The 19,698-nt window shown below is 50.8% G+C and overlaps 1 protein-coding gene across 1 annotated transcript in view; it reads left to right on the top strand.

Annotated features, from left to right (window-relative positions):
* The window catches only part of MN1 (MN1 proto-oncogene, transcriptional regulator), a 58,385-nt gene extending 41,041 nt beyond the window's left edge, over window positions 1-17,344 (top strand). The window contains 1 exon segment of the mRNA XM_031948822.1: window positions 16,736-17,344. Within this exon segment, the coding sequence (XP_031804682.1) occupies window positions 16,736-16,920 (185 nt within the window). The 3' untranslated portion in view covers window positions 16,921-17,344.
* The last annotated feature ends 2,354 nt before the right edge of the window (window positions 17,345-19,698 follow it).

The raw sequence follows: 19,698 nt of genomic DNA, 5'->3' as shown, positions 1-19,698 counted from the left end.
GTTCTAAGTTCTTTCCTAGCCCTGACACCCCCTGTTCTAAGCTCCCTTTCAGCTCTGACATCCCCTGTTCTAAGTTCTCTCCCAGCTCTGACATTCTCTGTTCTAAGCTCCCTCCCAGCCCTGACATCCCCTGTTCTAAGCTCCCTTCCAGCCCTGGCATTCCTTGTTCTAGAGCCCCTCTCAGCCCTGACACTTGCTAGAACCTTGATTGCCCCTCTTGGTCCAGTGGTTCCCTTCCCATCTCCAAACACTCTCCCAGAACCATCTTGAATGCCTGATTGGACTCTCCAGTCCCCGGGTTGGTAGGAATGGAGTCCATCAAAAGCCAGCCTCCTTTAGCCGACCCTCCCGAGGCCTTCCACCTGCACCCGCCCCCTTCGCTTGCTCCGTCTCCCATTTCTGAGCCACCCAGAGTTTCCGTGAGCAGGAGCCGTATCCAGGGGCCCTTGTGTAAGCCGATAGGAGTCTCGCTCCCTCCTGTCCCCATCTATTCTCAGCGGGGAGGGCTGTTCCGCCAGCCTTCTGAGGCTTCTTTTTTTAGTGTCTGAGCCCCCGCCCCTGCGCTCTGCTCGGCGCATTCCCTCCCCCCCGCTCTGGGACCAGGGGCCACCTGGCCTGGGGAGCCCCGTGACTCCCCGTCTCACGGCAGGAGCCGAAGCGGATTTCTGAGAGAAACATCAGTCGTCAGGCCCAGGACCACGGCAGGTGCAGATCCCTAAGCGGAATAAACATCTCTTCCCACCCAAATATTCCTTCAGTCTTGGAAGGCTGGGAATGGAGATGGAATTTCTGACCGGGAATGAGCTTGTCCGGGCCGAGGGGCCTTAGCACAGGCCTTAGACATCCTGGAGTCCAAATTCTGTTTTGTAACCGAAGATCAAAATATCATTTTCCTCTGACTATGAAGGGAACAGGGTAGCCATGATGGCTCTGGTGGGGAGAGATCCAACCTAAAGGGGGATTCTGGGAGGACAAAGGCAGAGCCCCGAGAGGTGGAGCTAAAAGCCCGAGGGTTGCTCTTGGTCTCTGCCTGAGGCAGTCTCTCCCCCCAACCCTCGGTAGCCAGAGTGGGGTCCCCAGAGCACTTCCCCGGGCAGAAGATCACGATGTATCCGTCCCGGAGCTTTGGGCCATTATCACTTTCCTCGCACAGACACCCACAGGTTCCACGGCCTATGGGCAAGTCCTATAGAAGTGACCCTTCGGTTCCGGGCCGGGCAGAGGAGGCCTGGGCGTGATCCAAAGCAGAACTGAAACTAGGCTTGTATTTTTAACTCCTCTTATGTAATGGGGCCGTGTGGGTTCAGAAGTAAAGTGGTTTAATAACTATTTCGACAGTTCCATATTCCTGTTGGAGTATCTTGGGGTATAATATATGTATGTGACTGTGTATATACATATATGTATGTATATTTGCACATATATTGTGTGTATGTTCCGGATACATGTTTGAGTCGGTCATTTTTATATCACACGAGGCCGGGACTCTCCCTTCCATGACGACTGTCAGTCATCTGTCGGCTGCTGCCCCTAGTGCCCATTGCCCCCAGCCTGGGCGGGTTCGGTGCCTGATCGCCTCCCAAACTTCCTTCACGTCCCACCAAAGGCTTCTCCAGCTCCCTCTTACTTTCCTCTTCTTGATTTCCTGCCCTTCAGACTCTTGGTGCTTGACTTGGGGGCTGGTCTGACCAGCCACAGTCTGCTACTCCCCCTGACCCTGATGTAACGACGCCATTTTGATCCTCTTTGAGAACGAAGGACAGCAGTTAACAGCCATTTGTCTATTTTACGTCTACAGCAGCTCACGTGTAGATCTCTTTGCTTCTTGCCACCTCTACTAGATTGTCAGCTTCTCGAGGGCAGGCTCTGTGTTCCTTTATTTTAGCACTGTTCTTGGTACATCGCTTAGTGACCCATTGAGCAAACGGCCTCTGGGTATTCACTCTCAGAGGGGCCAGCCTGCTCCCTTGGTCTCTGGGCTATCCCTGGTATTCTCCCCTCCATTGGTCAAGACACTGGACTTGGAGCCAATGTTGCTGCCCTTGCTGCTTCCCAGCTCCGTGACTGCTGGCTGTCCCTCGCGCCCTCTGGATCCGGGCTGCTTCTCTAGGGCAGGAGGTGACCTGTCCAGCTCCAGGTCTGTGAGTGTCCGATCCGATGGCAGGGTTAGATAAAGAAGCAGGACCCGAACCCAGTTCTAGCCCCTCTCTCCCTCTGAGACGTCAAGGGCCAGGTCAGTTCTCCAGAGCCTCCCCAGCTGTGGGTCAGAGTGTCTGAGGGGCAGCCTTTGCTGACACAGGGGTTGCGGAGTGGGAATGAGATAAATTGGAGGCAGAGGGAAGAGGAGAGAGATCAGGGAACAGCAGCTGCCCTTCAGTCTCCTTGTGTCATCCTCTCACAGCAGGATCTGTTCTGGGCGGGATCCCCAGCAGCCACTGGCAGGGGGCTCCCGGTAGCTGTTCCATGAACTGTGGCCCCTTCTCCTCTTCTTTGAACACTTTGGGAAAAGGGCAAGCCATTTCCTGGAACAAGGACGACTTGCTAAGCTCCATCCTCCAGGAAGGAGGGGGTGATATAAGAGACGAGTACGAGTTATGCAAAAAAAAGCCGAAGCAGCATTATTAATTGGAGAGGGGAGGACAGCAGGGGAGTGTAGTACAGTGGTGAGAGCCCGAAGCCCTGGATTCAGATCCTGACTTTGTCCTTATTCTCCGTGTGGCTTTGGACAAGTCCCCTCTGTAAGCTTCCTTTCCCTCATCTGTTAAAGGGGTGGGATGCAGCGTATGATCTGAGATCCCACCAGCTTTAACTCTATGATTTTGAGATCAAGCCCAAGCTGGCTTTTTTTAAGGCCCAATTTCATTTTATGGTAACATCGATAGTGTAACATAACCAAGTCCAACCACAACGTCGTGAAACCAGGGGGTGAGATATTTGGCCGGCCGCCTGAAGGTATAAATCAAAAGATCAATGACCGTCGGAGCTAGTGCTTAAGCCCTACTGGGGTGGACTTGCCGGGCCATCAATCTCCTTGCCGTTCCGTTTATAGCATCCCTCCACAGAACCGACGTCTCCCACAGAGCATCGTTTCGTGGGGGGGACACATGTCGCTAAAACCCAGACCGTCCGGGTATTGCCCATTAGAGGTCCTGCTGGAACCAACAGAGAAGCATCATCTGTGATTAGCGCGTCCCAGCTTGGCCGGGCCCATTGACCTCCGCCGTAATCGATGGCCAGCCTGCCCACCCTTGTAAATAAATCTTCAGTAAATGTTCCCGACTCGAATTGTATGCAAAGGGGTATTCGAGAAAGTGGCTGAGCAATTGCCAATAAAACCCTCAAAATGAATACATTTCGGCTCAGGTGCGGGAGTTACCGCAACTTCCATACTGGGAAAGGCCCCAAATGAGATTTTGTTATCATCCTCCCAAGGCCTAGAGCTTTAATCAGCAGGCTTGCCGTCTGGACAAGGCTCCCTCAGACTCGGCGGCTTCTAGGGGCCCCTTCTCGTTCCCAAACTGGACGATTCTTTTCCCCATGTTTGCTGAGGACGTGGGTCCCAGGAATTGAAAGGGGTCACAGAGATATGGAAGTCCAACTTCTCTTTTTACAGATGAGGAAACTGAGTTCCGAGAGGAAAGTTGCTTTGGCTCAGGTTGCACACAGGGCGAGCGTGAGGTCCAGGCTGTTCCATGATAGCAGACATCTTGGTTTTATTCGTCAAAAGAGTGTCAAGTCACGGGGAAAAAAGTGGATTTTAGGTGCTCCCATCTCATCGCCAGTAAGGCTGTAAGAACCTCATCTGCTTCCTCTGGCAATGGGGATCATCGAACAAGACTGACCAGGGAGCTTCCTCCGACAAGTCGGGGTCTTGAGATCCTTTGTAGCTCAGGTTCTGCTCTCATGTGTAGACCCTTTCCCCGGAATCAGAGGTTAGGAGCTGTATGGAGGAGGTTACTGGCCTGATGTAGAGATGGAGGAGACGTGGAAGGGCTTGGGAGATGACTCCATCTTCAAAAATAGGCCTTCCATGACCTCGATATTCGAGATTCTAACAGGAAATTCTTGCTTGGGTCCTGAAAGCTTTTATGTGTTAGGAGCCATCCGAGAACTTTTGGTTCTAGGAGGAAACATGGAATATAGGATTATCAAGAGCTGGTACCATTAAAATTTAGAACAGGGCCTTAGAACAGAATGTCAGAGCTGGGAAGGAGCCTCATGTCAGGCTTGGGAAGGGGCCTTAAAATAGGGGATGTTAGACTTATCAGGGAGCTTAGAACAGGGGATGTCAGAACTGGGAGGGAGCTTAGAATAGGCATGTCAGGGCTGGGAAGGGCTTTAGAACAGGGAATGTCAAAGCTGGGAAGGGCTTTAGAAAGGGAAAGGGTGGGAGGGGCTTAGAAAGGGGCATAGGGTTGGGAGAGCTTAGAAAGGGATGTGGGACTGGGAGGGAGCTTAGAAAGGGGATGTAGGGTGGGAGGGAGATTAGAACAGGGGATGCGGGGGGAGGGAGCTTAGAATGGGCTGTCAGGGTGGGGGGAGAGAAAGGGGATGTCAGGGTTGGAGGGAGTTTCAGGGGATGTAGGGCTGGAGGGAGCGAACAGGGCGTCAGGGCTGGGGGGGAAGGGCTGTCAGGGCTGGAGGGAGCTTAGCAGGGGATGTCAGGGTGGAGGGAGCTTAGAAAGGGGGCTGTGGGGTGGGGAGCTGGGAACAGGGGGTCAGGGCTGGAGGAGCAAATGGGCTGCAGGGCTGGAGGAGCGAAAGGGATGTCAGGGTGGAGGGAGCTTGAAAGGGATGTCAGGGTGGGAAGGGCTAGAACAGGGTTCAGAGTGGAGGGAGCTTAGAACAGGGGCCATGGGTTGGGAGAGCGAACAGGGATGCAGGGACTGGGAGGGAGCTTGAAAGGGGATGAGGGACTGGAGGGAGCTTAGCAGGGGCCGGGCTGGAGGAGCTTAAAGGGGGATGCAGACTGGGAGGGAGCTTAGAACAGGGGCTGTCAGGGCTGGGAGGGAGCTTAGAATGGGCTGTCAGGGCTGGGAGGGAGCTTAGAACAGGGGATGTCAGGGCTGGGAGGGAGCTAGAGAATGAAATGACAGTTGAGAGGGATGTTGGAAAGAATCTTATCCATGTCTCACAATCAACAAGAAAAAATGATTGGCCAGAGATCGCAGAGAGAGGTGGTGGCCGACCTGGACCTCGGAGCAGGGATGATCTTAACCTTAAACCTGCCCTTGGGGGGTGATGGCACCTTGGAGGTGAGATGGGTCTCTAGGAGAATTAGGCACAGGCCAAGCGCTAAGAGGAGGAAGCCTTCAGTTAGGAGGGGGAGACGAGGATGTCAGACACAAACTTCTCTGCTCTGCCCAGGATGGCCCCAGAGGCCCCAGGGGCACGTAGAAAGAAGACCCTCTGAAGCCTGGGACAGAAGGTTCTGACCCTGCCCGTTCCCTCTCTGAGATCTTCTTGCCTCTTGGCTGCCCACAAGGAAGGCCCCCGTAGATGATCAGAACACTCCAAAGCCCGGCTTTGAAAAGCGCTTGGAAGTGGGACAGCAGGGAACCCATGATTGCTGTGTTATCAGGTGCTAATGACAGGGCTCGGAGGCTGGCAGCTGCCCCAGTCAATGAGACATCATCCGCCCGGGCCAAGCCCTGCTCCTTCTCGACATCTGGCTGCCTGGCACGGGCCAGGAGGAGGGGACTGTGTCAGCTCCTCAGGAGGCAAGCCTCCCTCCGGCTCCCAGGAAAATCTCGGGGCCCTGACAATGGCCAGGCCGCCCTGCCTTCACGATCCCCAGGCGGCCCGTTGACAACTGGGCCATATTGGAATGGTTCTGGACTGACCCAAATCCACTGGCCCCAGACGGGTTCTGCTAGTGCTGGAGGACGCACAGCCGAAGGGCTCTGGAGCGAGAGCTGGGGACACTCCCCAGTTTAAGTTTAACGGGATAAAATAAGATTTCTTTGTCAGCTTTTGGGGAGCATCCCAGTCCATTATCTGTTCCCTGGAGCGGGCTTTGCCCGAGTCCTTGATCATCAGAAAGAGTGAGAACGAAAATAGTTACTTAGGTAGCGGACACCTGATGGGGTACCGGGGTGGGGGCTGCCAGCGTCCCCAGTGCAGAGGGATGGCAATTGTCTGAGAAGAGGGCAGAAGCGTCGCGCTTCAGTCATTGGCTGGAGAAATAAAGTTTATTCATTGGCGGACAAATTAGTCGGCGTTTGTAGCTTGTTCCCTGCCCAGAGAGACACCATTCACTGATGGATTCGGGAGGAACGGTTGGTCCATTGTCCAGAGACTCTAATTGGCTCAAGTGTAGATTATTGTCCGGGAGATGGGGTTTATCCTAAGGGAAAACGGACTTTACCTGGCCATAAGCTCTGGCTTATGATTGGCTGGAGATCGGATGGAGGGGGGGGGGGGGTTTATTGGCTAGACAGATGTGGTTTACTGATTGGCTGGAGAGGGTTTTTTTTTTAATGGACTCGAGATGTGGCTCACCGATTAGCTGAGGAAGTACAGAGTCTTGGCCGGGGAGGTGGAGTTTATCATTGGACGGAGAGTGATTTACTCATTGCCCAGGGAGTTGTGGTTTTCCGATTGGACGTAGAGGGGTGATTTATTCGTTTGCTAGAGAGATATGGCGGCCCATGGAGGAACTGCCACATGTCAATTGGTCGTCAAGGTGAAACTTCAGATGGGTTGAGGAACGCTGGTTGGACTGGAAACTTGAGGCGTATTGACTAGGGAAGTTACAGAGTTGGAGAAACTCTTATTGGCGTCTTATTTTACAGATGGGGAAACTGAGGCTGTAGTAGATAATTTAAATTTTGCCAAAAGGTTAGAACACAGGGAGGTAGACGTTGGGCTGATCCAGTGGTCAAGGTCCATTTTACAAAGCAATCTCTGGGAGGAAATTTATCCTGAATTTCAAATCACTGACTTAGGTTCTATTTGCAATTTAGGGATTGCCTAGATACAGTCTATGGGAAAATCAATGAACATGTATTAATCCCCTACTGTATACTAGGCACTGTATAAAGTGTTAGCAGTACAAAATTAAAGACAATTCCTGTCCTCAAGTTGCTGATAGTCTAATGGGGAAGACTACATGTAAAAATTCTCATTGGTCCATACAATACACATGTAGGAGAGTGTAAGTTCCCCAAGGACAGGGCTGGGGTTCTGTTCCTGTGTCTCTGGGACCCAGCGCCGTACCTCTCTGGGGGGAGGGACTTTAAAAATTCTCCTCCAACTGAATTGAATCCATATGGTATTGTAAGCTTATATGGTGTATGTGCTATATATATATATATATATATATATATATATCCTAGAGATGTAGTGAAGAGGGTTCTAGAGGAGGAGACAGTGGATGTGGATTCAAATCCTGGATCAGCTGCTTACCATCTCATAACCAGGGACGTGTCATGGGCCTCTCTGGCTCTCAGTTTCCTCATCTGTAGAAAAATGGGATTGGCCTGTGTAGCCTCTTGTGGAAGGGTCTCTTCCACCCCTGAATCCCCATCACCCCAAGGAGCTGTTAAGAGGCCAACCATAACATCCTTTGATTTCTCTGTCCGAGGAAAACACCGTTAATTGTCCAAGTTTCTTCCAATCTTGGGTTTTGGAGATCAGAGTTGATGACTTGATTATACTTCAAGTTGGCCTGTAATTTCCCCCCTCCAACCCTGAGGTTCTTTGTGGGCTAGAGATGACTCAAGTAGACCTGGCTGCCCAGGAGGGAGGGAGTCACCGGGGCTTGGAGTCCGGGGGAGGCAGGGAGGGAGGGAGCCGTCCTTTGGGCCTGCGTTCTGGCCATTCAGGGGAGCCAGTTTTGGCTGGGCAAGGATGATAAGATTGTATCCAGAGAGTCAAGGAGACCTCTCTGATCCCGACTCGGGGGCAGGCTCTGGCCATCTGCTTCTGCCCCCCCAGGTGTTCTAGGCAGCTCAGGGAGGTTGGAAGTTACAGGTGAAGGCCCAGTCTGCCATGGTTTGGGGGGGGGTTCCACCCTGCAGGTTCCCTCTACTGATGGGCCAGAAAAATGGAAAGGATCCAACGGGCCTTGAGACTAAGGCATGTAAGAGGGAACTGGAGCGGTTTAGCTTGAAGCAGAGAGAACTCCTAGGGGGCCACGAGAACGGCCTTCCAGTATTTGACAGCCTGTGACACGGAAGATGGATTAGCTTTGTTCTGCTTGGCTCCAGAGGGAAGAACTAGGAACATACATCGGAGTATGAATCTCGCCTTAATCTTCACTCAGTGTTTAACTGAGCAAGTTGGTTACATCTCTCTGAGCCTCAGTTTCCTTATCTGTAAAATGGGAATAAAATTCCCCTTGTCTATAAAGCAGGAATATTAAGCTATCCTAAAGGGCTATGATGAGGAGCCAACAAGATAACGCACACTAATGCCAGTCCTGAAGGCAGTCACCACTCATCTTTTGAGTAAGTCTAAACAATAGGATCATCTTTCTTTACATGGGGTCCAGATTGGTCTCTCGGCAAGTGCCCTAGTTCTTCCATCCATCTATCTAAGCATCATCCATCCATCCATCTATTCATCCATCCCTCTATCCATCCACTCACCCATCCGTCCATCCATCTCTCCATCCATTCATTCATTTGGAGACCTACTATGTGCAAGGCCCGGTCAGGAGAAAACCAAGCTGTGAATCATAATATGCTGGAGAAATATGAAATTGAGGAGTCAGTTCAATTCTCCCTCTGTCTGTCTACTAGAACGTAGCAACTTGAGGCAGCACTTTATAACATAGTCAAAGGAGAATCAAGTTCAGATCCAGCCTCAGACACTTACTGGCTGTGTGACCTTCGGGAATGCACTTAACCTGTTTGCCTCAGTTTTCCTAACTATAAAATGGAGATAATAAGAGCACCTGCTTTGCAGGGCTGTCAGTGGTATAGATCCTTATTCCCTTCCCTTCCCTCTTCTTTCCTTGAGGGCAGAGACTGAGTTGGCTCAAACCTTGCCCAAGGGACTAGACCTGAGTTTCTTCATCTGGAAAAAGGAGTTGATTGGACGGCCTGTGAGTTGCCTTCTGGCAACGGTGTCTCGGTAGCTTTGGGCTCTGTGACCCCTAACACGGTGCTCCTAGTGCAGAGCAGATGCTTTCATATGTCCCTGTTGGTCAGTCATATCTGACCTTCTCCAGCTCATTTTACAGATGGGGAAACCGAGGCACACAGGGTAAAGGGACTTGCCCAGGATCACACAGCCAGTAAGTATCTGAGGCTACCTTCCGACTCAGGAAGACGTCTCCTCGACTCCAAGCCTGACCCTTTCCCCGCCACCAGTGCCTGGCTTGGCCATTATTATCCCCGTTTTAAAATGAAGCTGGGGAAAGGTCACGTATAGCCTGGCTTTAGACCTGGAGGTTTTTTTGGTCTTCTCTCTCAGCCTTCTTTCAGCACATCAGGGCGTGGTGGGGATTAAATGAGATGAGAAGTTCCAAAGGGCGGCTTCCAAGCCATCACATACCCAAGCATTACCGAGTCTTCCAAATAGAGAGGCAGAGGCCTGAGGGTTGCAGGGGACTCCCAGAGGCCTCTGGGCCTCTGTCTGCCTCATTTTCCAGAAAAGGAAACTGAGACCCACCTCGGAGGGGTTCTCATGGAAGGGTCTGGGCCGTGTGTCTCGGACTCTGCATCTCGGATCTTAGGATCTGGAGTTAGAGGGACTCGTAGGGTGATGAAGCCATTGCCAGAAGGGACCCGGAGCTCACGCAGTCCCAGTTACCAATCCTTTCCTTCTCCCTTCCCCTACCCCAGCCATTTTACAGAAAAGGAAACTGAGGGCTCCAGAGAAGAGACTCTTTAGCTCAGAGCCCAGGACGGCAAATCCTCTTCCCACATGTCAGATCTGCAGAATGGATGTAGATATTCATATACACAAATATTATTATTTCATCGCCTTGAACTCGGTGTCCAATTTCAGCTGGAACAGCAAACGGGCTCAAGTGTCCTGGCCTTTTGAATGAAGACTTTCTTTGTGAGAGGGGAGAGAGAGAGAGGAGGAGAAAGAGAGAGAGAGAGAGACGTAGAGAAAGAGAGAAACAGAGACAGAGAGAGAGAGAGAGAGAGAGAGAGAGAGAGGGGACAGAGAGAGAGATGGGGCTGGGCCAGGCTGAACTCTATCACAGGCTAGGTCAGGAGGGTTTGGCTCCCTAGGATCAGAGGATGAGTGGGTTCTTGGCTGGAACCTAGTCCACCTCTGTAGCACTCAGTGCTCCTTCCAAAGACTATCCTAATGCCCCTCTTCCCAGAAGCCCCCTCCCTAGTGCCTTACTTCCAGATCCCATCCCAATGCCCCCTCTTGCTGGAGACTCTTCCTGAGTCACTTCTCAGTGATGACCTTTGGCCAGACTCTCATACATCAGCTTTCCCAAAGTAGAATGGACGGATTGTTTGGGAAAGAGACATGCCCTCATCCTCAGACAGGGGTCCACCTGCCCCCTGAGATGGGATTCTTAGTCTGGCACAGACAGGGTCCTGAGGTTCCACCTAGTTTGGGGTTCTGTGTTTTATTTTATTTTCTTGATCTGGAACCACGATTCCATCTTTGTGGGAGAACTCTCCGTGTTGAAATTCCCTCCCATAATGCAGAGGGTCAGTCAGTCTGTAACTCCTGTTTCTAGAGAATGGCTCAGAAACCTCGAGGGGCTGGTCTAGCATCCTACTATCCCCACAATTCAGGTCGGGACTAGACAGCCAGGAGTTGGTTCTGCATCCGTGATACCGCTGTGTGCATTACCCTGTAGCCTCCTGGAATGGGCCTCCATGAGGGTAGGGACCACTGGGATACTGGGAAAATCATTTGCCTCAGTTTCCTCATCTTTAAAGTAAGGATAATGACACCATTTACCTCCCAGTATTGTTGTGAGGATAAAATCGTATTTGTAAAAAATGCCTTGCAAACTTTAAAGCACTATAGAAATAATTCCTTTTTTATTTGTTTTTTAAATTGTTTTATATTTTTCTGGTTATACACGTACATTAATTTTTTAAATACACTTTTCTTTATGAATCATGTTAGAGAAAAATCAGAACAAAAGGGAAAAACCACAAGAAGAAAAAGGAAAAAAAAAGTGAACTCAGGATGTGATTTACATTCACTGTCTAGAAATTATTCTTTTTAGAACCAGAGAATCTGGAGTCAAAAATTAGTTCTGTTATTTATTATCTTATGAGCTTGGACAAGTCACTCGCCCTTGATGGAGACTTCATTTTCCACATTTCCACCTCCAAACTTTATGATCTTGATCTTTGTAGTCGGTCAGTAAACATTTATTAAGCACTTACTGTATAAGTATTGTATAAAGCAAGGCAGTAATCGTTTTTGCTCTGGAGAAACTCATATTGGGGGAGATGCCGTGCAAATAACTAGGAACAGATAAGAGAAATACGGGATAAATTCAAGGTCATCTCAGAGGGAAGGCCTTTGGATCTATACAGTAGGTGCATAATGTGTGTTTGTTGACTTTGGCGGTGGCTGTTCCTGGTATCCTTCCCAGGGGACTCCGGAGACCTCTCTGCCTGAAATCTTTCCCCTTTGCCTGCAGGACTGAACAGACGTCTCCCTCCACTGAGAAATGTCATGCTCGGGAAAGGTGATACCCACCCCAGCCCTTCTCCTCAGTAACCTGACCCAGTCTCTGAAATGAATAGTGTTCCCTTGGCAGCGGCCCGGGCAGGGAAATGGAAAAAAGGGCCCTGGGAGGCAAGGGCTCCGCCAGCACGCGGGCCAACTGTTCCCGGGTCAGGGACTCGGTTTCCCCAGTAGTGAAACACGGCCTCTGCCCCCGGACCTTCTCAGGCCACTTGGACCTCTGGCTTTCTCCGCTCCGAGGCTCCTTCTGAGCTCTGACATTTGACACTTGAAGGTCCAGGGAAGGAATGTTGGGCTGGGAGGCGCCGGAGGGAGCCCTTCCAACTGCCTCAGGCTCAGTGACCTTTCCGTAAGCTCCCTTGAGCCTCCCTTCCCGTGTGAGGGGGCCATTCTCAGCCCACAGCAATGCTCTGTGTCCAACCACAAATCTCGTGGTTTTGGGCCTGATTTCCCCCCGGGCTCCCATACCTCTGCTTCCTACATGGAGACAACTCTGTTTTTCCAGAGTTTCCCAGAAGTCGAGATGGGTTTGTTCTATCATTCCCTCCCTGCCATTCTGTGAGAAGGCCAGCTTGGGGGAGGACATGGGAGGGGCCCTGGGAGGGACCATCCCGGCCCGGGCAGGAGGGACGGACACTGCTTGGCTTGGCGCGGGCAGCACAGGGCCCAGGGATGCAACGGAGCTGAAATGATCCTGGCTCTGGGCTCAAGGGCCTCCCATGTGGGAGTGGGCTCCCAGCAGGTGCGGACACCCCCGGGATATCCAGGGAAGGCCTTGCCTTACTCCCAAGCTGATTAGGCAGCTGGGAATTTCCCCAGAGCTCTTGGGAAACTGGAACCGCCCGAGGTCGGTGACCCCCACATCCCACACACCCCTTTTATTCCTTTCTCACCCCCTGGTGGAGACGCTGAATCCTGGAAACTTGGAGCTGGTAGGAGTTCTGAGGACCTTTAGTCCTCCACTCCCTGCCTGCTTCATGAATCTCCAATCTGGATGTCATCCTGGAACAAGGTGACGTCACCTGGAAACAAGGTGACACCATCCTAAAACAAGGTGACATCGCCCTGAAACAAGGCGATGTCATCCAGAAACAAGGTGACCTCCCCTCCTCCTCTTTCCATCCCTTTGGGGCTGGGAGCTCGCCAGTGACTGAGTTGGTCTGTTCCCCTTAGGAAGAAGTTGGCTGTGGAGGGAGTGGGGCAGTGGTTCTTCCATCTGCGGCCTGAGTTTTGTCTGCTATGAAATGAAGAGCTCGGATCTTTAAGATCCCTCCCAGCTCTGACGTCCCCTGTTCTAAGGCCCTTCCACACTAGGGGTCCAGTTCTAAGGTCCCCGCCACTATTCACACTCTGCCTAAGCTCCTTCCCATGGATCAGAGACCTGTAGCTGGAAGGGCCCAAGGAACTGTCGGTTCTCCCCGGCCATCTCCTTTTTTGACGAGGAGCCCGAGAGGAGCCGTGCTCCCCTCCCCCAACAACTGAGGATTGGGTTCAGGAGGTGGGTGGAGGGCTCCGGGGGCTGACATCAGCCCCAAGCTGCCAAGCCTGTCCCTGGAGCTCCCTATGGCCCAGGAGGCTGCCCTACCCCAACCAGCACCCCTGAGTCACCCCCGTGGGGTGGAAAAGGGGAACTCCTGGTCTGGGGGTGGGGTCAGTGGGTGGGTGACCCCCTCTCTTCCTGGTGAGAAGAGGATAGGGAGGGGCCGCGGGTGTTTCTAGTGCATTCTGGGAGTGTTTCAAGGCTTGCCCGTCACTGAATCCATTTGAAATCAGCAAAGCATTTTTACATCAATACAACTTGCCGGGTCTGCTGGGGCGTTAGCAAGTCCCGGGTTTGAGGCTCACCTCCGATCCATGTAGGCTGTTTAACCTGTCCTAGCTCAGTGACCGGGGCCACAGCTCTCTCAGTCAGAAGGAACATGGGGGCTTGGGGAGTGATGGGGGAGAGAGGACTGGGGTCAAGCTGGCTCCAGCACCCCTCCTATACAGCCCTCCCAGAAGGGGAAAGTCCCTCTTCCAATGCCGGTGGGCAGCTTCTCTGTCCCTTCCAGTCTAAGAGAGTCGTTTGAGCTGCTGGGAGGTCTGGGGGTCCCAGGGCTGGTACGTATTGGAGGCCGGCCTTTGATGGTGATGATGGTGATGATGGCTTCCGGCTTCCTGTGGCCTCCTTAACTAAGAATAGACATGAAATAAGCACAAAGTAAGTGTGTGTGTGTGTGTGTGTGTGTGTGTGTGTGTGTGTGTGTGCATGTGTGTGTGTGTGAAAAGGAACGATAACTGGGAGAGTCAAGAAAGCTCTCTTGAGCAGATCCTTGCAGGGGTTCCACATGGTGGATGGGAAGCACATCTGAGGTTTAGGGAGCACCCTATGTGAAAGTTCAGAGTCGGGAGAGGAAATGGGACGTGAGGTCAGCTTGGCCAGAAGGTGGTGTCCCCTCCGAATGTAAGCTTTTTGTGTTTGTGTCCCCAGTGCTTAACCTGATACCTGGCATACAGTAGGTGCTTAATAATTGCTTTTTTTGAGTGATTGGTGAAGAAAGAATAATGTGTCCCAAGAATCCTGGTGAGGGAGATGGTGTAAGCATTATTATCCCAATTTCCCAGAGGAGGAAAAGAGAGAGGTGGAGAGAATTCATTCTCTTCCTCTTTCCAACCCCACGCCCTCCAAATAGCTCTATTATTTCTGAGGGGACTCAAGCGCAAGCCATCCGTGCTCTCCTTGACTTCCCTCTCCCACTAAGCCCGCAGTCCAACCCGTTGCCAAACCTTCTCATCTTTGTACCATGACTCCTTCTGTCCTGGGCTCTGCCCCTGCCTTGCTGCAGACTCCAGGCAGATGGCGGGGGAGGAAGTCTATCTTTCTCAGGGCTCCCCACTCCAGTCCAGACAACTTGAGAATGAAATCTATTCTACTTGACCTCAGAGTAAGGAAGGAGGAGTCTTGGGTAGGAGTTGAAAAGAGACAACTTTTTCTTCCATTTAAGAAGTGGAGCTATCCCAGGGTGGGACGGGCCTTCTTGGGAGGTGGAGGACTCCCGGGATGTATTCCAGCAGAAGCTGGATGACTAATTTTTGGAGATGTTCTCATCTGAATGACTCCTGAGGTTCCCTCATGATTCAGTCTGGAAAAAGTCTGGTTCAGGGGTCACATAGTTGACTCCAACACAATCAGTGGATGAGGCTTAGGATCATAGAGTCAGGAGGTGTTAGAGCTAGAGAGAACTGTTCAATATGGCCAATGAAATATCCTGGAATGGGACTGAGAGACCATTGAGTCTGTCTCTCTCTCTCTCTCTCTCTCTCTCTCTCTCTCTCTCTCTCTCTCTGTTTTCTAATAGGGAAACATCGGCTCAGAAAAGGGAATCCATTTCCCACTCTCCACAGCTCAGTATACTCACAGCCAAGATTAAAATCTCCTTCTTCAGCCTGTTCAGTGTCTGGGCTTATTCATTCATTCAACAATCACTAACTGTTTGTTTAATGAAAGACACTCAATAATGGGTGAGAAAAATCAGAATTCTTGGTGAAACTCAGTTCTCGTGCGCCCCACACTGTGTTAGGATTTATGGGGAACAGGAAAGCAGTCCTGTTTTCAAGGGGTTTCCGGCTAAGTTAGAAGGCCCGTGAAGCTTGAGCAATGGTCTCAAAGAAATCTCTCCGTTTCACTGAATGTTAGCCTCATATTACAGGACGGAAAGTGGAGGCCTACAAGGGCTTCATGGGACCTGCCCGGGGTCACAGAGCTCCCGAGTACCGAACTTTATATAGTTTGTGTTTGCAAAGCATTTGGTGGATAATCTAGGCAGATTGGGGGCAATGGCACAGATTAATTAACCAATCAGAACTGATTAAGTGCCTAGGAAGTGCCAGGGACTGAGGTACCGGGATGATGGTGGGCCGCAGGAGGACCTTCTGGAGCTGAGTGAGGGCTGGAAGGTTGGGCAGGATGTACAGAGACAGAGACTGGTTGGGCTATGGGCCCGCTCCGAGCAAAGGGAGTTGGGAAAGGAGTATGACCCTCAAAGCCTTTGGGATGTAAGCTCCCTGAGGGGGGCAATTGCTCTGTTTCTGTATCCAGCTTTGTATCCGACAGAATGAGGGACACATAGCAGGTACTTAAACGTGGTGGTTGATGAATTGAGTGAATATCTCACTTCTTTTTTGTCCATTTCTTTTTTGATTATTATTATATAGCTTTTTATTTACAAGTTATGTGCATGGGTAATTTTCAGCATAGACAATTGCAAATCCTTTTGTTCCAACTTTTCCCCTCCTTCCCCCCACCCCCTCCCCTAGATGGCAGATTGACCAATACATGTTAAATATGTTAAAGTATAAGTTAAATACATATATATTGTATATGTATGTTAATTTGCTGTATAAAAAGAGTCATTTTTTTGGTCCATTTCTTAAGAATACATGTGTATGTGGCCCAGAGTCAGGAAAGCTCATCTTTATGAGTTCAGTTTTGGTTTTAGACACTTGCTGGGTGTGTGACCCTGGGCAAGTCACTTAAACCCATTTACCTCAGTTTCCTCATCTGTAAAATGAGCTGGAGAAGGAAATGGCAAAAACCATCCTAGTATCTGCAAAACAACTAAAACTAAAACTTAAATGAGGTCACGAGGAGTCAGTTATGATAGAACAACCAATGCATATTCAACAGTGTATTTATAAATCTGTAAATGCATCCATATATGTGTGTCTATATAAAACTAGAGCTATCGCTAGATAATGCCTAATAGGTGGGGATGTCTGTATTGTGGAGGGGGAGAAGAGATGGAGAAAAGGAAAGGAGAAAGAGAGAGAGGGAAGGAGGAAGGAAGGAGAAATAGGGAGAGAGAGAGAGAGACAGAAATAGAGAAGGAAGAGGAGGAGGAAAAGGGAGGAAGAGAAAAAGAGACAGAAAGATAGGAAGGGGAAGAGAGACAGACAGACAGACAGAAACGGAGAAGGGGAGGAGACACGGGGCTGGGGAGAAAGCCAGAACGCTGCAGTCTCCCTCCACGTCCCCACCAGTCTGGGACCACCCCCCCCCCCCCCCGGCGCGCGGCCCCGGTTTCCCGAGCCGAGGTCTGGAGTAACCGGTCTCGTTAACCCTTTGCAGGCCACGAGCTCCCCCCGAACAAGACGTCGGCGGCGGCGCAGACCGGCAGCCATCTGCAGTGCCTCTCCGTCCACTGCACGGACGACGTGGGCGAGGCGAAGGGCAGGACCTCGGTGCCCACGTGGAGATCCCTGCACTCGGACATCTCCAACAGATTCGGGACTTTCGTGGCGGCGCTGACCTGAAGCGCGGCGGACGGATCGGGGCCCCCGCCCCCGGCCCCCCTCCCCGCGCCCCTCCCCCGCCCGTCCCCGCGCCCCGCCCCCGCCCCCCCTTTTAATTTGCGAGGGCCGCTCCCGCTGGGTGAACTCTTCCCCCCCTAGGTTGGTCCCTGCTTCGTGGCGTACGGACTGGAAAGGGTTAATTTAAAGTCAACCTCGGTTTTTTTAATCGTCTGCCACAGTATGTTACCGGTGTTAACCCTTCTGCAGTTAGCACACTTTGGCTTAAGTTTTTTCCTGCTAGAGATTTCTTTCCCGTTATTCTGTAATCTTGACATACACCTTTAGATGAAGGCTCCCCCATTTCATCTTTCTATGTGTCTGAGTGGTGTATGTCATAATAAGAAAAAAAGACTTTGCTCCCTCCTTCTCTCTCTCTCTCTCTCTCTCTCTCTCTCTCTCTCTCTCTCTCTCTCTCTTTTTCTATCTCTCTGTCTCTGTCTCTCTATCTCTCTGTCTGTCTCTGTCTCTCTCCCCCCTTCTTTTTCTCTCCCGTCTCTCTTTTGTTTCCCTTTCCTTTGTTCAAGTCTTATTAAAATAAACCGATACAATTACGGAATCAAGCGATGAAATTTTCCCATATCCCTCCAACATCCTACTTCTCTCCCTCCAGACAAACCAACCAGTCAACTCTGCCCCCTCACCTAATGCTTTTCTTTTTCCCATTTCTAAAACATAAACAAACCCTTCTCCTCATCTCCTAACTCTCCTCTTCCCCTCAGGTGGCCCTGCTTCCGATTCCCCTCCCCATCCACTCTTTGAAAACCAAAGCCATTCTTCCCTCTCCCCTCCTCGCTTCCCCTCCCCTCTCCCCTTCCTCTTGTTCTTCCTCTTCCCTTTTCATAATAATTCTTAACCCAACTTCCATCCCTGCTCTTCCCATGCTTGGGAAAAACAAGTCTCCCAATGGCCAACATCATAAGGAGCTAATCTACCATCTTCTTCCTCCTCTTCCTCCTCCTCCTCCTCCTCCTTCTCCTCCTCCTCCTCCTCCTCCCTCTCCTCCTCCTCCTCCTCCTCCTCCTCCTCCATGTCAATTGGAAACCACCAACCCACTCCTCCCCTCTCCCTTTACTTTCTTTAAATGAAACCCTTACTTTGACATGGAAACCTTCATTTCTCTGGAAAAATAAGCAAAAACCAAATTCAAACACACTAAGTTCCCTCCCTCCCTTTTTCAAAAAAAACCTTTTTTTCTTCCTTTTGGAAAATGAGTCTGTAAAGTGCCATTCCATCAAATCTGGGACATCCTGCCCTCTAGCTCACAGGAATGTTGGTCAACTCAGCCCTTCTTCTACAAACAGCCCGGGTCACTTCACCCCAAACAAGGAAAGGAATAATTCTCTCTCCGGCTCCCCTTCTTCCTGCAGTTGCTCACAGCTCAATCCAACTCGGTTCGGGATCCCATTCTCTCTACATGAATAACACAGAATGGAAGGAATTACCCTTGCAAACCCACATCGCCATTACTGCTTGTCCCCATTCGCGGCCCAGATACTGGGGCGGGCTCTCCAATTTCCCTTCCCATTTTTAGATTTAACAAGGGAGGCCTACCCAGAATCCTCATGATATGGGCAGTGGGCAAGAACTGGTAATGCATGAAGATCTCCCCTCCCCAATTAGGGCCCTGGTCACTACCGAGGATGGAGAAAGGCTTCAGGTCCCTGCTTCCCAGGAACAACTGTTTAACTAGTAATTCCTGCTTGACAGGACTTCACTGGAAACCCCTATTATTTTAATTCCAGAGTGATGTTTTCTCTTGCAATCATCAAGGGTCTGACTTCCGCGGGGAATCTCAAAACACAATGAAATCCTAATTCTCTGTCACCTCCTTCAGTTTGGGGTCAAAGAAGCATTTACCCATCCTCCGAAACCATTTTAGATTGGATTTTTGTGACCGAAAGCCCTGGACACTCTGGGCGCCATCCCAATTTCTACAGCAGAGGGTTGGTTGAGTGAACGGGGGAAGCTGCTTGTAAAGCATCATGGGATTTTGAACTTGGAGGGACCCTAGAAGTTCAATCTAGACCAGGACTCCTTGGGCAACAGTCTGGTGAAAGGGGCCCCTTCTCAGAATCATGATTTGAAATGCATAAAATGAAACGTATAGGATTACAAAGGAAATCTTCATATTGAAATAAAGATGTAATTTTTTCCCATCCAAGTGTACTGACCCCCTGAAATCTTTCCATGGATCTCCATTTGAGAACCCTTGATCTAGTCCAACCCTCCTCAACTTGGAGAGGAGGAAACTGAGCCCCAGAGAGGAGGAATGGCTTGGCTGGGCTTCCCCACACCGGCCACCCCTAGAGTCCCTGCCATTTTCCTCCCTCTGTTCCCATCGTGAAACTAACCCACAAATAAGGAATATTTTTGCCATCAAGTTCTGAACACTTTCTACCCTGTTGGGTGTGGGGAGGTCAAGTAGGACGGGTGTTGATTACAGTGGTCTTTTTGTTCTTTGACTATCTAGGGCTCCTTCTGCCCAAACCCCACGTCTTGTAAAAGTCGATAACGACTTAAAGAAATACTAGGTTGGGAGAATGGATTGGGTGGCTTGGAGAGGGGATTTAGAGAGCAGAGAAAGAATAAGTTGATTTGAACTCCTGGGACTCCCCCTCCCATTTTCTGTTTTATTTTTCCCTCCTCCCCTCTGAGAATGTTTGATTATGGGAAGGCTCGGTGCCCTTGGCAGAAGCCCAGCACCAGGGGTGACTGATACAAGTGAGCCGATCAGTGTAG

This window comes from Sarcophilus harrisii, chromosome 1 (assembly GCF_902635505.1).
Source record: "Sarcophilus harrisii chromosome 1, mSarHar1.11, whole genome shotgun sequence".
NCBI classification, from domain to species: Eukaryota; Metazoa; Chordata; class Mammalia; order Dasyuromorphia; family Dasyuridae; genus Sarcophilus; species Sarcophilus harrisii.
The sequence above is the reverse complement of the archived record's forward strand: the minus strand, read 5'-3'. Positions and strand labels throughout refer to the sequence as shown.